The 17,439-nt window shown below is 40.4% G+C and overlaps 1 protein-coding gene and 1 long non-coding RNA gene across 2 annotated transcripts; both read right to left on the reverse strand.

The window, feature by feature from the left end:
- Positions 1-478: 478 nt before the first annotated feature.
- wfikkn2b (WAP, follistatin/kazal, immunoglobulin, kunitz and netrin domain containing 2b) lies at positions 479-6,186 on the reverse strand. Its single transcript, XM_061966135.1, has 2 exons — positions 5,852-6,186; positions 479-3,800 (listed from the first exon to the last, which is right to left on the reverse strand). Exons 1-2 carry the CDS (start codon positions 6,017-6,019, stop codon positions 2,259-2,261), a joined length of 1,710 nt encoding a protein of 569 aa, XP_061822119.1. The 5' UTR covers positions 6,020-6,186; the 3' UTR covers positions 479-2,258.
- Positions 6,187-9,515: 3,329 nt separating this feature from the next.
- On the reverse strand, positions 9,516-10,228 carry LOC133610077 (uncharacterized). The gene is made up of 3 exons (XR_009815835.1): positions 9,923-10,228; positions 9,693-9,785; positions 9,516-9,548 (listed from the first exon to the last, which is right to left on the reverse strand). It is a non-coding gene; the product is annotated as an uncharacterized lncRNA (long non-coding RNA).
- Between the last annotated feature and the right edge of the window lie 7,211 nt (positions 10,229-17,439).

Below are 17,439 nucleotides of genomic sequence, written 5' to 3' on the forward strand. Positions count from 1 at the left end.
TTCCTTCTTTTTCTATCTCCTCTTTTTGTGGGGCAGACTGACTCGTACATGCACATGAATCCTCCAACGTTACCATTTCTAATACAAAGTAGCATATAGTTCCAACTTACATCTGCCAGTAGACTCCATATGAAAGTACCAAAAACTACAACATGGCTTACGGGGAAAAGACGCAGGCCAAGTGGAAGCATGTAAATAAGACCTCCCACAAAACGGCGTATCCTGAAGAGTGGCTTGAAGATGGTCTGTAAAACATAATCTATGCAAAACAACCAACAACACATGTTATGTAGACCACAATGAAGTGTTTTAAATGTAGAAAAAAGTCATTAAATGACCCCTAAAGACTTATTTTCAATGCATGTTGTCAAAAAGTGGAGGACGAAGACTCTTCTTATAATTGATACAAAGATAGAGTAGACATACCAGATTTGAATTTCATAAGTTTATTCTCATCACAATATACATTCCACTTTTTTATTGCAGTACAAAAATAAGCAATATGCGTTCATGATAATAAATAGCCAAAAAGAAAGTGGAAGCACACGAAACAGAAAAGTTGATAGTTCAGATATTGCAGCGCATTCATTTTTACAAAATATTATGTAAATCCTGCACAAATACCGCTTGGACTGTGTTCCCCAAAACTGCAACGTAAATGTAAGAAATGTGTTCAAACAAATAATTATATAAAAATAAAATGACAAAAAAAATAAACTACATTGTCTTTCCAAAAAATAATTTTGTATTAAATACAGAGCAGAGTTTAGTTTTCCTTTCCAACGGCCTAATCATTGCTGGTTTATGCCGTGAACATTGCCTAGCAACAAGTGGCTGCAATTGTTTTCAAAGAATGTTTTCACTTTCAGTTCATAGAAGAATAATGAATCATAAACACATGCATATCGATGTCCCTCCGAGTGCTTGACTCGGGTCGACATAAGAGGTTGTCCACATAAGCGAGTGTCAATAGCTATTGCTTGCAGATTTACTGTACTTGTGACTTTTGCCAGAGACATTAGGAAAATAGTCAATAATGATAGATTTTTGAAGTGGAATTTATTTGTTAAGATTGTTTTCATCCATTTGTGCAAATGGGTGAAGTGTGTATGCTGTGGAAACAGGGCAGCTGATAGGGATGGGTACTGAATATACAAGTATCAACGGAATTCTGCCGATACTACCAGGTGTGGAGTCATGTAAAATCAAACGGGACCATATTTCAACGCCACGTCCACTTGCAGACTAAACACTGGCTCAAACACTTGGCGGGAAAACAAGCACTCAAGCTGCCCCCAGATCAGTCTCAGCCAAACTGCCTCTAGGTAATGTTACAATTTTCAATGCCAGCAAAGCAAGGATGCCTGATAGAAAACACCCAAACGTACAGTAAAGCTCACTCTTTTCAAAATGAGCTAGCTCTATGCTCATTTACATTGGATTTTCCATTTACATGCTACTGATTAGCATTAGCGGGTTTTACTTGGAGATTTCAACAAATCTGATAATGAAAACTAGAACCAAGATGCATGTTGCAATTAAACGAAGTGTGTAACAAGTACAGTACTTACAGTACAATCACTTTGGAGGGCGTGACATAAGAATGGACTGGCACATTTAGCTACTTCTTAGCTAGGCAACACACCGTAGTTTATACACTAGTGCCATTTAGCGTTTTGGAACTGAAACTGCATGCAAACATGTTGATATGACACTTGCAAATGAGACTCAGAAATGTAAAAAAATCAAGATATAACAACTGGACAGGACAGCTATCATTATCAGCTCATTGTTAAATGTTGAAGTATTGAATTGTTACATTTAATAACACATAAACACACACAAAAGTACCAAAAATGTGTTCCCAGGTACCGGGAATTGGTACCGTATTGGTTCAAATGTGAGAGGTACCCACCCAAAGCGGCTAAGAAATGTACAGCAGAGGAAGAAAGGACCTTGGGTTCTATGCTGAAGCTTTGAAGGTACGTGTCACTTCCTTTGCTGCTGTTAGTTTGTGTTGATTTTGACATGATCACAAATCTGCTTCTGCAAAACTCAACTCATTTTTCATAGAAATGAAAATGAAATGTCAAGTACGTCAAAGTTGGCTTCAGCGTGGATCGGGACTCGATGAGTGGGTCAATTTTGACGTGTTGTTGACGTCAACAGACTCCCTGTGATTACGTAGAATCTGTTCAATGACTACGGCTGCAGAGGGTGAAGTGTTTTCCCTGGTGTGGTTTAGTCTCAGTGGTGACCTACTGAGGACTGTTGGTGATGGCTTTGAGAATGTCACACGTGTTCTTGGAGATGACCTCCCTCAGCTTCCGTACACGACGAGGACTGGAGACGCCGACGTAGTTGTGCGGCTGCAGGGTGGCCATGCCCTCGTTGACGTTGCCCATGATGATAACTTGGCCCTCGGCGGCGGCCCTGATATTTGGGCAGGGGCAGCTCCAGTCCATATTGAGGAAGGTGACTTCCAGAGGCTCCTTGCCAAAAAAGCGGAGGCCCATCTTGTCGTCCTTGAGGATCTCTTCCACCGTCACCAGGGCGTGACCTGAGTCTTTCTCCTCTGTGAGCTCGGTCATGCTACCCAGGATGACAAAGTCACTGCGGCAGAAGCTGGTCACTATCTTACCTCTCGGTTTACAGGCTTTGCAGTCGTGTTTCTTCGGGTACGGGCACGTCTCCCCACAGGCTTCTTTGGAATCAAAGTTGTTGTCGTTCCCTCCGCATCCTCCGTAGATGAACGACTGGCATTGTCGCAGACTGCTGCTGAAGGCCCAGCGTGGCTCGTAGGCTTTACATGGCCCTTGCAGACTTGGTAGGTCACAAGGGCTCGACAGCTCCGGACCACAGCATTGCATGCACTCATCATACGTCTCAAAGTGCTTGGTCGGGTGCTGGTCGCTGCTTTGGCAGTGACTGAAAGACATGCAGATGTTACTTTGGGCTTCATAGAACCAGGTCACTTTCTCCAAGTCACTCCCACAATCCTCTGGATTGTTAGGGGGCTTGAGACACTCCTCTGGGAGACACCGGCTCTGGTTGTTAGAATCTGGCCTTTTGGGTGGCTCTGTGGGCAGCACGGTCAGAGGGTGGTGGGCCTGCACTGAGCCGGAAGGGTTCCGAGCCGTGCAGGTGTAGATGCCCGAGTCGCGCATTTCAGCATTATAGATGACCAACTGACCCACGTTTGTGACCACCATGTTCCCCTGAACGTGATTGCGCCTCATGACCACCCTCTGCACCTTGTCGGGAAGATGCTTCTCCCAGGTGATCTCAGGCGGCGGTTCCCCGGTTACATCACACAGGAAGCTGGCAGTGTTGCCCACATTTACGGTCTGGAGGTGCGGCAGGCTCAGGACAACAGGCGCTTGAGGCTCGAAAGGAGACGGGACAGTCACCTGCAGGGGGGCGGTTGTCGGGCGGGGAGTGGTTACCAGGGGCAACGCTGGGCTTGTGCTCGGCCAGGTGAGGTGGAAGCGACAGGCGACGACAGAGAGGCTGATGCCCTTGGAGCACGCCTCCGCGTCCATGTAGCACTTGTTGTAGTAGGTCATGCCGTCAGACGCGCACGTGAACTGAGGCTCCCTCTCACAACGATCGCGGCATTTACACACCGGCTGCCCGTCCCAGATGTCACACTGTGACCCCTGCTGGGTGCACATGAAGGTGGCACAGGTGGCTTCCTGGGGCATCCCCACGGGGCCATTCTCGCCAACCATGTGTCTTGATGCCACACAACTACGATTCCCACACACATTTTGGCAACACTTCTCAAAGGATTCACAATCCTGGAAGACAAGAGGGAAGCAATTACTTTGCTGCGTGTCACTTGTTGTTTTTTTCAACACAGCGGTACCTCAGCATACAGTAGAAAGGGGATTCAGATGACCCGATTTGTCGTTTACCTGACACAGGAAATGTGACGAATTAAGGGGGTGCAATATCCACTTCAGCCGCCAGATGATATATTAATTATTATATTAATTATTTATATATTAAAATGTGTTTTGTGGCAATTCCAACCTTGGCCACAGCGTCAGTTGCTATAAAGAGTAGCGCTTTCCATCATTTTCATCAAACTGTATTGTAAAATGATTAATACCATACTGAAGCAGTGCGTCTAACGCCAGCCAAGGATGTTAATATATATAATAATATCTAAACGGCGGACATTTATCCATGAGAATATGGTGAAGCTGATGGTGTGTTTGGCGGAGAAGCAGCTGGAAGAAAATACCGTAGAAGTCCACTCTCCAAGGTAAATACTGTACATTATTATTACATTAATTCATAAAACTACTGTAGTTGGCAGTAGTACATTCTATTGTGTGGTTTTTTTAAACAATATTTCCTATCGAAAAGTGTGTATTTCTTTCTAAAAGACATGTTCCAAGTTATAATTGTCCTGTTTTATGGTGGTGGGGGCAAGCAACAAATGAAGTTGATTTTAATTACTTTCCATGGAAGACATTCATTTGAAATACAAGTGTTTTGAGTTTTAAAAAAAATAGTTGAACTTCATCCCACAAATTCCACCTAGCAGCAAGTAATTGTGCAAGTTTAATAATATAGTGATTATCAAAATGAGTCACATCATAGACTTTTTAACATTTTAACGCAACAACTAACTCAGTCAACTTGGTTTCGGATCAAAACCAGCATTTGCAGTATCGTCCACCTCTACATTGTCGCAGCGTATTATAAATGAAGCCAAATCGTAACGACTGAAACTTTTTAAAAACTTCAGCGGAAAAACAAAAAAATGTCTGAGGCTTGAAGTACTCCAATTATTGTGCTATGCAGTATTCTTCAATTTCCAAATAGAAGCAATAGAGTAGAATGCATGTTTTATCTCAAGTTCTCTATATAAAAGAGTCATTATTTAGTATTATTATTATTATAAAGTCATAATATCAAAAATTTAATATATAATATGTTAAAATTATATTTTTTTAAACCAGATGAATCACACTCTAGAATTTGGATTAATCATGATTTATTACTAGTGCTTACTCGCTTGCATTGTTTAAAGTAGCTTTAAAAAATAACCAAATAGTTGTACACAAATGCAATTTTGTTGTCAGACCCAGCAGGCACAAGACATTGATACAACGTTGATTACACATACATGTCCTTTAAAACTGACTTTGAAACAATGTTGCAAAATAGTTTGTAAATTGAGACAATGTTGATGTCAAATATATCCATGTTGTTGGTTGGGAAATGACCACATTTCAATGGTCAAATCAATGTCAGAACCCAACATGGATTAAACTTCGACAAAAAGCATGTTGTTTCTACGTTATGTTTGAGTTGCTCAACATCAGGACCTGATTCAACAAGTTCTCAACGTTGTTTTAATGTCGTGTGCCTGCTGGGAGAATGTCATCTAGGAACATTTTTTAAATGTTTTAGTTGAATGCATGTCATTAAACTGCACAAAAAACTTGGTAACAGTCTATCTAAAGTGCTTTCTTGCTGTATTTTGAAGTGAAATTTGCCAGCGAGCACACCAGTCGCAGTCTCCTTACTCATTTTTGTACTGACCTGTGCATTGATGTGATCACTGAGAGCTTGTTCGGTCAAAATAAATGGCATGATTAATCTAAGTGTGTTCAGGATGATTGGTCACTTCAATTAACTCTTTAATTTTGACAGCACTAAAAAAACTGTTTACAAATACAAATAAATACAATTAGATTTTTTTTTTTTTTTTCCAAAAAAGGAAATACTCAATACATATTTGGATTTTTAACAATAAAACAGGTGCACATATAAAATGTATCCAGGCTTAAAAACCCAATATCCCACATACTGTAGTATTGTGTCAGCATCTTACCTGATCAGATTGACACTCCCTAGTACAAGTACTCATGGCATCCACCCACAGGTTGGGGTTCATGTCGTTAGGACACATCCCCGCATGGGAGTAAGAGGTATGGGCCGCCACCTCCATCCACACACTGGCCAGGAACCAGATCCAACGTGGGAACAGCATCCACCACATCTCCAGTTTAAAAGTGGGGCAAAGTTGAAAAAGACCCAATAAGCATATCACAAGTGTGAGATGGATCCCGGATTGCTTTTATATTAAAGACGAGCAGCCATCCCCAAACAGTTCACAGGAAGACTGACTTGACTTGCTCCTGAGTTGCTGGAGGAACATTTCTAAATGGTTCGTGGTCGGCTTGAGTCGGGACTGGCGGGGTACCTGCCTGTTAAAAGGATTGGTGGTAACCCCCACCCTCCTCACTCGCCCACCCGACATCCCGCTTTAACTCTTTGCGTGCTCCTCTTGTGCCAAAGTGCACAGAGGAAGAAGTGTGTTCAGAAAAGTTATGTTACAGTGGCTTATGCATATTTCACCCCATTATCATTTACAAAAGGCATGTGCATGTATGCTAAACACGCACATGCAAAGATTAGGAGAAGTTATTCTATTCACTGGAATAAATGGAAAATGTCAGTTGCTGCAATATTCAAGTATAATCGACACTCATAATCTTGTCATAATTTGTACAATTGGGTCTCCTCTTGTCAGTCATTGAAAAATGTTTGCATATTATGGAATCAGTGTTTACAAATTTGAAAAAATGTGTACAAAAATTTTTATTTAAAAGATATTATTTAATTTTTTTCTCAGACAGCTATGATATGTTTATTCCTGTAGAACCGAGACTACAAGCGGTAGAAAATGGATGGATGGATGAAAATGACTTTGATTTTAATATCCCTGTGCTGACATTTGATTTTAATTATCCATCCATCCATCCATTTTCTACCACTTTAAAGCCAAACTGGACATAAAAGTAATAAAGATTTTGAAAAGCATACAAACATTCTGAATTATTTTTTTCTGAAATTTCTCTATAATCGTCGGTCCGACACAAAAATATCAGACAATGCCATGATTATTATTTTTCATTTTTGACCCTTTTGAAGGCCTAATCTCACAGGTTTTTTTAATGAATAAATTAACTGATGTTATGATCATTTATACGAATTCAACATGACATTATTTGATCAAAAGGCCTTCAGACGGTTGAAGTAAAAATAAAAAAAACATTACATTTTTGGGGTATTTTTGTTCAGTTTCAGTTTATTTCGAACATGCTTACAATACAATTACGATGTAATGCGTCACATATTTCCAGTTGTTTCATTACAGCGGGTCCGAAAAGGAGTAGGAAGAAGCAGAGCTTATTTAATCCTACCCCTTTTCATATCATAGCAGTTTTATCCCATTTATTTGTTCTCTGTTTATAACAGAACAGTGAATAAATAAATAATAAAATATTAAATGCATAAATTATCATTTTATCTCTTTTTTAAATTATTATTTTAAAGGTTCAAGATGTTTATCATAGTTGTTCTTCTCTGTACTTTGTGAACACTTGTGAAGGTTGATTGAGAGATTTGAGCAAAAACAGTGAAAAAACAAAAAATTAATCCAATATGTTTGCATGACCTCTGAAAAATGAAGGACTTATGCTTCGGGATATTGTTGAATAATTGTTGGTGTCTCACACACCTACAGTATATGAAATAATTGACATTGAATTGTTTTAATTTAACATGAAAAAAAAAAACTCTTAAGGAAAAAGTATGTACAGTATAATGGAGTAACAATATAAACATTTTGGCCAAAATACAGCAAACATTTACCGAAAGCACGAAAAACGCTTTATTCAAATAATATAAAATCTGTGATGTAACATCCATCCATCTTCTTCTGCTTATCCATGGTCGGGGCGCGGGGGCAGCAGCCTAAGCAGAGAAGCCCAGACTTCCCTCTCCCCAGCCACTTTGACCAGCTCCTCCCGGGGGATACCAAGGCGTTCCCAGGCCAGCCGGGAGACATAGTCTTCCCAACGTGTCCTGGGTCTTCCCTGTGGTCTCCTACTGGTCGGACGTGCCCTCAACACCTCTCCAGGGTGGAATCTTGGTGGCATCCTGACCAGATGCCCGAACCACCTCATCTGGCTCCTCTCGATGTGGAGGAGCAGCGGCTTTACTTTGAGCTCCTCCCGGATGACAGAGCTTCTCATCCTATCTCTAAGGGAGAGCCCCGCCACCCGGCGCAGGAAACTCATTTCGGCTGCTTGTACCCATGATCTTGTCCTATCGGTCATAACCCAAAGCTCATGACCATAGGTGAGGATGGGAACGTAGATCGACCGGTAAATTGAGAGATTTGCCTTCCGGCTCAGCTCCTTCTTCACCACAACGGATCGATACAGCGTCCGCATTACTGAAGACGTCGCACCGATCCGTCTGTCAATTTCACGATCCACTCTTCCCTCACTCGTGAACAAAACTCTGAGGTACTTGAACTCTCTTTCCCAACCCGGAGATGGCACTCCACCCTTTTCCGGGCGAGAACCCTGGACTCTGACTTAGAAGTGCTGATTCTCATCCCAGTCGCTTCCCACTCGGCTGCGAACCGATCCAGTGAGAGCTGAAGATCCAGCCCCTCTCGAGAGAACTGGTTCCAGGGCCCTTTCTGTGCGTACAAGTGAGTCCGACTATATCTAGCCTGGAACTTCTCTGCCTCACGCCCCAGCTCAATCTCTTTCCCCGTTCCACGTTCCACATCCAAAGAGCTAGCTTATGTAGCCGAACAGTGCCGGCCCAAGCCTCCATGGGGCCCTAAGCAAAATTTGATTTTGGGGCCCTCTATTTCTGCCAATAATATTGATTGTTGATCATTCACACACCTACTCATTGCGGCTCTGGCAGTGTTGTTTACATTATCCTATTGTCAGCCTGGCATGTCTTTACAAATGACATGTCATTTATAAAGATATGGGGGTGGCCCAGTTAAGAACATAAATAATACCAATGAATTAACGAATGATGTCCAGGACGCCACATATGGTTCCTAATCTTAAAATGTAGAAAACATTCAGCTACAAGAGTGGCCTGGGGTTGTACAGTCCAAGTGATAAAGCTTTGTATTTACAGTAAAAGTGTCATCTTGTCTCATCAGTCTTGTACATATTAGTCTTTAATTACTAGTTTTTATTTTTAGTTAATTGTTCATATTTAATGTTTACTTTGTACAAAGAGAGCGCAGTCTACTGAAGTTAAATTCATCAATAGTTTTCCCCTTTGAAAGACGCAAGGCAAATTCCTTCCATTTCACCATGTTGCTACAATGATCTTCACTGTTTTCATGCTGTTTCAGCAGTGCACCTATGTTGACCCAATCCCGCTGTCCCTCGGCTGCCAGTTTTAAGGACTTTTTGGAAAATAATTTGCAGCAAAAGCAATAGACTGCATCTTTACTTCTTGAATAAGTCAGCCAGCTACGCTTGACTTTTTCCCCATTGACTAGCTGTCTGTAGGTATAATGATAATGAAAACTTCGGCCATCATGCCGTTTGGGGAATGAAAAGTTCTCCTTAATAGACAGTGGTCCTCTGATCACCTGCTCAGTCCTGTCTGAATCTGAGAGGAAAGAAGGCCACTCAGCTGGGTCAACTGGCGGAGCGATGCTGGTCCATGGTGTGAAGGGGACGTTGTGGTGGAAGTTGCTGAGGAAGTGACCAAAGAAAGACAATGACTAAAAAAGAAAGACCTATAAGGTCATTAAATTGCACTGTTGGACATAATTATTAATCTCAGAATGTTCTGCAGTACAATGAGCAATTATAAAGGGTGTTTTGCAGTTAACTTACTAGATAAATCAGCTGTGGTTTTAGACATGGAGGGGACAGTGGGCACAGAGGATGGAGGTGTGTGAGAGAGCACTGTAGAAGATGGAGATGGACCTAAGATGAAATACATACATACATACATATAGGCACACATATTAATGAGATACTTTGACTACATTAATTTCCCTTCAGGTGTAATGTTTATACTAAGAAATTAAATGTATACTGTATGGTGACAGTCTTTTCCTCACCTGATTCATCACTCACAGTTGAGCCTGAGGATGTGGACTGGCTCTGGGCTGATTCTGTGCCTCCAAAGTATTTTAACAATGCTCCTGGGGAAGTTTCACATAACTTATGAGTTGATGTAAAAAAAAAATGTTTATTTTACTCACATAAATTACCGTGCTCTGCTGCAAACAATTTGTGCAAACAACATATCTCACTAGTAACCTGATGCTAAAAACATATTGCTAGCACCGCGCTAGCTAGCTAACGTCACCTAACTAAAGCTAATTACAGCTACAAATCTCTTTGATAAACTTTTTATTACCAAGTCATGCAAACATACCTTTATCATGGCATTTTTTCCTCCTCTTCCACTTTCTTCTTCTTCCTTTTTTCTGCACCTGAAGGATATGTCCTTTTTTGTGACATTGTTTTGCCTCTATCTGCGCTTTTGATGCCCAGTGCGCACTGGCATTGCACGGCGGGCGGCAAACGTCACAGGTGCAGCAGAGGCAGCTTTACATTTAAAGAGAGGCAGGAAGAATCACTAGGCCTAGATCAGCAGCAGCACTCTGTTGACCTAAAATTGTGTTTTTGTACAATAATATATCTTTGATCATTTAGAAATCATCAGTCAGACTCGTACATGCAAAAAAATAAAAAATAAGAATTTTTTGTTAATTGCTTTTGGGGGCCCCTGGTGGTAGCCGAAGATTGGACCGCCAAATGCCCTGCTTTTGGCTTCCGCCCAGCTCACATTGCACCCGACCTCTATGCACCTCCTATGAGTGGTGAGCCCATTGGAGGGGGGACCCACGTTGCCTCTTCGGGCTGGGGACAGGCCCGGCAACCAAGCGTTCGCCATCGAGCCCCACCTCCGTACCTGGTTCCAGATGGGGGGCCCCGGTGACCCGCGTCCGGGCGAGGGAAATCGGAATCCTCATTGTTTCTTCATCATAAAGGTCTTCCAGCTGCTCTTTGTCTGGGCCTTCACCTAGGACCTGTTTGTCTTGGGAGACCCTACCAGGGGGCCTAAAAGCCCCCGGACAACATAGCTCCTAGGATCATTGGGACACGCAAACTCCTCTACCACGATAAGGTGGCAGCTCAGAGAGGAGATGATGCAACATATTATAATGGTATACATGTTCAAAATAAACTTAGACCAACCATCCATCCATCCATTTTCTACCGCTTATTCCCTTCGGGGTCGCAGGGGGGCGCTGGAGCCTATCTCAGCTACAATCGGGCGGAAGGCAGTGTACACCCTGGACAAGTCGCCACCTCATCGCAGGGCCAACACAGATAGACAGACAACATTCACACTCACATTCACACACTAGGGCCAATTTAGTGTTGCCAATCAACCTATACCCAGGTGCATGTCTTTATGTCTTAAGTGACTGGTTAACCACAAAGTTGTTTAAAATTCATCATAAGATTAATTATGGTTATAATTAACCACAAACATGCATACAGTTACAATATGCTTCATCACATATTCCCAGTTTTCCATCACAACATATTTCATTTTAGTTATAACATTTTACATTCAACAAAACCGTAAAAGCAGAATGTATTTAATCCAACTGAACCCCTTTTCCATTTATTTGTTCACTTTCTGTGCTCAATTTGTAACATTGTAACACAAATCATCAATAAAGTTCTCATGAATAAACATTTGTTTATAAATTGAGATTCACATCATGAGATAAATACGATTAAGTACATTTTCAGTAAGGCTTAAGATGTTTATCAGAATTCCTCTTCCTTGTACTCTGTAAACAATAAGAGTTTGAACAGTTTCTTAAAGTGGATTACATTGGTTTTTTTTTACTTCTTTGCTTAATCCACTCCATAATTTAATTCCACTTACTGATATAGCAGTGGTCTTAAGTGAAGTGCATTCAAATGTTTTAAATGTATTTTTTTTCCTCAGGTCATGTATTTTCGCCTTTATCCAGATCCTCACCAACATGTAATGGATTATTCCATGTGCCACTGCAGTCCATTTCTAGTGTCATCCTTCTGCAGTAATCATGTCTCTCCTTCTGTTTAGTTACAGTTTCATTGTGTCAAAATTGTTATGAAAAAGTTCACACAAAAAGAAAATAAAGTTTCTTGAGACTTTAGGACAGTACTGTATAGAGCAGGTGTTTTCAAAGTCTTCGAGGTCGAGGACCCCCAAACTGATGGAAAGACGGAGCAAGGACCCCGACCTTTATAGCCTGTATAAAATGTTTAACTAAAAAAAGTTTTGAACTGGTCCTTAAGATAGTGTGTTATTGTCCCATACTAAGACATTCAAGTAAACCAGGGGTTCTCAACATTTTTGACCTCAGACCCAACTTTTCCCGGGGCCCACTCAAGTATCAACACTGAATTCGTCATCTTACTCTTAATTTTAATTGTATTAAATAATGATTCCTTACCTACTTGCAGTTTAATAATAATAATAATAATGGATTAGATTTTATATAGCGCTTCTCTATTATTAGATACTCAAAGTGCTCACAGAAAAGTGGGAACCTTGTCAAATGATATTTGTGTTATTTACAAAATTATTATTTATTTAACAGATAAACTTAGTATGAACTTATAACCTGTGTCAGGCGTATAGAAAAATAAATACTAATCAAATATACTGCATGCAAAAGGACTTAAAAAACACTCATGAAAAATACATTTTCATACAATTATGTAGTGATTAAAAAACAACTAAATTAATAATAAATATGTTTCTTAACTGAACTGTCAAAACAATTTAAGTTCAAATGAAAATACGGTTTCACCACTTTAGTCATAATTTTATGCTTAAGAAATTTCTCTATGACTTTAGCTCCAGACTTTTCCTGCTTGTTTGATATTGTCATTACTGCCACAAGTGGTGGCAAAGTGTATTACAACTAAGTATTGCTGCAGCTGTCACGCCAAATTTCTTCCCCCTACGAAAACCTCCCCCCCCCCCCCATTTACTTCCGGGGTCATTTCCTCTTACGTCATTTCCTCTTACTTACGTCATTTCCTCTTACGTCATTGACAGCGATCGATAACACTTCGGCTTTGACACAGGACAGCAGGACACACAATATTGTAGTGAAATGGTTTCAACAATAATGTTGATTTAAAGTACAGACATTTAACAGTATTATATATGAATTAATATTAGTGAAATGGTTTCAACAATAATGTTGATTTAAAGTACAGACATTTAACAGTATTATATATGAATTAATATTTTTTGCACGTTACCACGAAGACAGAAGTTCCCAGCAGCGGCCCTAACACTCCGCCTGAAATTTTCCCTAACACTCCGCCTGGAATTTTTCAAAGCCTGCTGGTGTTTGACATAAGTCCCCTGGGAAAGATAAAGACAAATGTCATTCAGTGACACCACCATTTTCAGGAGATTTGGATTCTATCGATCGCTGTCAATGACGTAAGAGGAAATAACGCAAGTAAGAGGAAATGACGTAAGAGGAAATGACGCAAGTAAGAGGAAATGACGTAAGAGGAAATGACCCCGGAAGTAAATGGGGAGGGGGAAGGTTTTTGTAGGGGGAAGAAATTTGGCGTGACACAGTCCATACGGACCATGGCTGAGAAACAGAACAGCCATGGTCCCCGCCCTATGGTTAAGAAACACTGCTATCGTGAGGGCAGAGGGCGGCCGATAATCTTCTCCGCTGTCCTGGTCACCCGCTGCAGGGCCTTTCTGTCTACAGCAGAGCAGGCTGCAAACCACACAGTTACGCAATACATCAGCACTGGATTTACAGTGGCCTGATAAAAAAATAGCTTAAGTTTCTTCTCAAGTTGGTGAAAGTGCTACGGACAATACGGACCACAGCTGAGAAACATATATTTCTCTGCGGCCCCCCAGAGGGCGCTCGTGGCCCAACAATGGCAGAGCTGTGTATAAAGGGAGTATGGCCAGTTAAAAAACAGGCGCCATGACTGCTACCAAGGACGTTTCCGGCTGTGCCTGAATGCATGCAATATATAGTTCTAAACATACTCTAGCTTATAAACTTACAATAAAACATTCTTTTATTTTGTGAAAGTATAATTTTGTGTCCATACTTGATGTACTGTGCTGCTACATTCATGCAGCGTTTAGTGACCAACAGTAACGCAAACAATATACACAGAACGACCAAAAAATAACTTACTACCCTCTTTTTGCCAAAATCTGCATTAGCTTTGGACCAACAAACACAAAGAAATGTTGACTTTTGTGTGAAGTATGTCAACTGTGGTGGCTGCCTCCACCAATGTAATGTTTGTAATCACGGTATGTATCACTCATTATGTATTATTCTAACTCATCTTTTGTTTTTGTGACATGCGAAGTGAATAAGTGTACTTTTGTGGTTACTTCCCCTAATTTCTGCACAATAGCTCAGATATAGTAACACTATGTTAGAGATGTCCGATAATATCGGACTGCCAATATTATCGGCCGATAAATGCTTTAAAATGTGATATCGGAAATTATCGGTATCAGTTTCTAAAAGTAAAATTTATGACTTTTTAAAACGCCGCCGTACGGAGTGGTACACGGACGTAGGGAGAAGTACAGAGTGCCAATAAACCTTAAAGGCACTGCCTTTGCGGGCCAGTTCAATTACATAATATCTACGGCTTTTCACACACACACAAGTGAATGCAAGCATGCTTGGTCAACAGCCATACAGGTCACACTGAGGGTGGCCGTATAAACAACTTTAACACTGTTACAAATATGCGCCACACTGCGAACCCACACCAAACAAGAATGACAAACACATTTCGGGAGAACATCCGCACCGTAACACAACATAAACACAACAGAACAAATACCCAGAACCCCTTGCAGCACTAACTCTTTCGGGACGCTACAATATACACCCCCCGCCCACCTCAACCTCCTCATGCTCTGTCAGGGAGAGCATGTCCCAAATTCCAAGAGGCATGTTAAAAAAAAGTAATGCACTTTGTGACTTCAATAATAAATATGGCAGTGCCATGTTGGCATTTTTTTTTTCCATAACTTGAGTTGATTTATTTTGGAAAACCTTGTTACATTGTTTAATGCATCCAGCGGGGCATCACAACAAAATTAGGCATAATAATGTGTTAATTCCACGACTGTATATATCGGTATCGGTTGATATCGGAATCGGTAATTAAGAGTTGGACAATATCGGGATATCGAATATCGGCAAAAAAGCTATATATATATGTTTTGCATATATTTTATTTGAGATTTCCAGTTGTTTTTCTAATCGGTTATTACACTCAAAATGTTACTCTTTTAATGTGTGTTTATTTGTGTTTGACTTTCTCTTCTGCTGTTACCAGATAGCATCATTTTAGTTTTACTGAGATTCAAACACAGTCTTTTTTTGTCAAACCATCTTTTTAATTTGTTCATTTCTTCTGTTATCATTTGTAGTCGCTTCTGTGTTTTCTCTCCTGAGCAAAATGCAAAATGTTTACCCGGCACAAGACGCTGTCATCGGTGGCTCTCCAGGGTTGATGGCGAACCTTCACTTCCTATACTTGTTGTGGGCAAATCGATTTCAAATATTTCCACAAATCTCTCGGGTGGAGCAGCCCCATGATGCACAACAGGGCATTTTTTTCACGCTCGAAAAACTAACGAGGACGCACCTTCAAACACATAACATAAAGCTCAAAGTTGGTAGCAGTCATGGCGCCCTGTGGTCACATGAGTGCCTTTTGACCAATCATTGAGCGGCTCACCTAAAAACCAGGTTGGCCATACTCTCTGAACAATAGGGGCCCTGGTGAAGAAACACTGAAATAACAAGCAGGTTTATTTATTCATGTTTTTATTTTAAACATGCCTTATTTTTTAATCATTATTATTTTTATTATCCATCCATCCATTTTCTACCGCTTGTCCCTTTCGGGGTCGCGAGGGATCCTGGAGCCTATCTCAGCCGCAATTATTATTATTATTATTATTATTATTATTACTACTATTATTATAATATCATATTATGTACTTATTTACTTTATTTACGTGTGTATTCAAAGACAATTAAATTTGTGGGAAAATTGTATTAAGAATATTAAAGAAAATATTTGAAATTGCAAGTCAAATAAACCAAAAAGTTTACGACCCCTGTGCAGTACGTCCGCCGACCCCCTTCTTGTATGACTTGCTGTGTTTATTGGTTTCATAATGTGAGTTTTTTTTTTTTATTAAAATGTTTCACAGAGGTGAATGCAGATCCAATGATGACGTTTGGATCCCATTTACATAAATGTCTTCTTATTTTCGATTGCTAGTTGTAGTAATACACCATGTCCAGGACCCATGTGACCCACCAGACGTGACTTTTTCCATTGCTTTAAAGAATGTACAGAACATGGATTTATGGGATTATGGGATTATGTTTTTTTTTTTTTTAACAAAAGTACAAATATGCAGTCCAAAAGACATAATCGAGTGCAATAAGTGTCCAAAGTGTAGGCCCAGGGCCCTTTGAGGCTTTCTTTTTTATCGGCCATTCAGCATAGGTTAAAAGTAAAATGAATGGATTAATAAAATTGATTTGTTTGGCTTTATTAGATGGATTAGTTTGACATATATTTAACCTAAAATGTATTAGTTTTTAGCCTTTTTTTATGTAGGTGGCCATGAAAAAAGTATTTATCTAGGGGTGCTGTACAATATATTGTTTTAATGGCAAGCTTGTTACACCAGGAAGTGAACTGCCTCGTTCTCGTCAGAGCACACACGGCTATAAAACGCAGACAGACATTATTATGCTATCCTTCCTACGTCTTGGTAAATGGCAGCAATACGCGTTATGAGGGTCCTACTCACTAATAATAAAAATATCTTTGAGAGCGGAACAGTGTTTACTTGAAGGTGATTTGCCCTTCAGCTGAGGACAAGGAAGCTCATAAAACAATGCAATAATTGGACTCATGTTGTGTTTACTTTGTGTGTGGCAAAGGTTGTTTGTTCTCCGTGTCGACATGCTGTATTTGTGCGTTTGTGCATGAGAAAAAAGTGTTGTTAATTTTTTTTTTCAAGCCTGAACCGATGAGCTTTGCTCAGTTTCAGTGGCAGTGATAAACACAACACCATGTCTAATAAACATTAAGACATTATTTAACACTACATTTGCTCCACAAGACACACAACACTGCACAGGTTACATTATTAGGGTTGTTGTTTTAGCACTGCAATGTCATTTTTTTGTTTTTAAAAGAAAACACACAAAAACACTGGAAAATGACATAAGAAATGTATATTTTATAATTAAGTTAAAGTTAAAGCACCCATGATTGTTGCACACACACTAGGTGTGGTGAAATTATTCTTTGCTTTTGACCCATCACCCTTGATCACCCCCTGGGAGGTGAGGGGGGCAGTGAGCAGCAGCGGTGGCCGCGCCCGGGAATCATTTTTGGTGATTTAACCCCCCATTCCAACCCTTGATGCTGAGTGTCAAGCAGGGAGGTAATGGGTCCCATTTTTATAGTCTTTGGTATGACTCGGTTGGGGTTTGAACTCACG

The sequence above is a fragment of the Nerophis lumbriciformis genome, linkage group LG11, assembly GCF_033978685.3.
Source record: "Nerophis lumbriciformis linkage group LG11, RoL_Nlum_v2.1, whole genome shotgun sequence".
NCBI lineage: Eukaryota > Metazoa > Chordata > Actinopteri > Syngnathiformes > Syngnathidae > Nerophis > Nerophis lumbriciformis.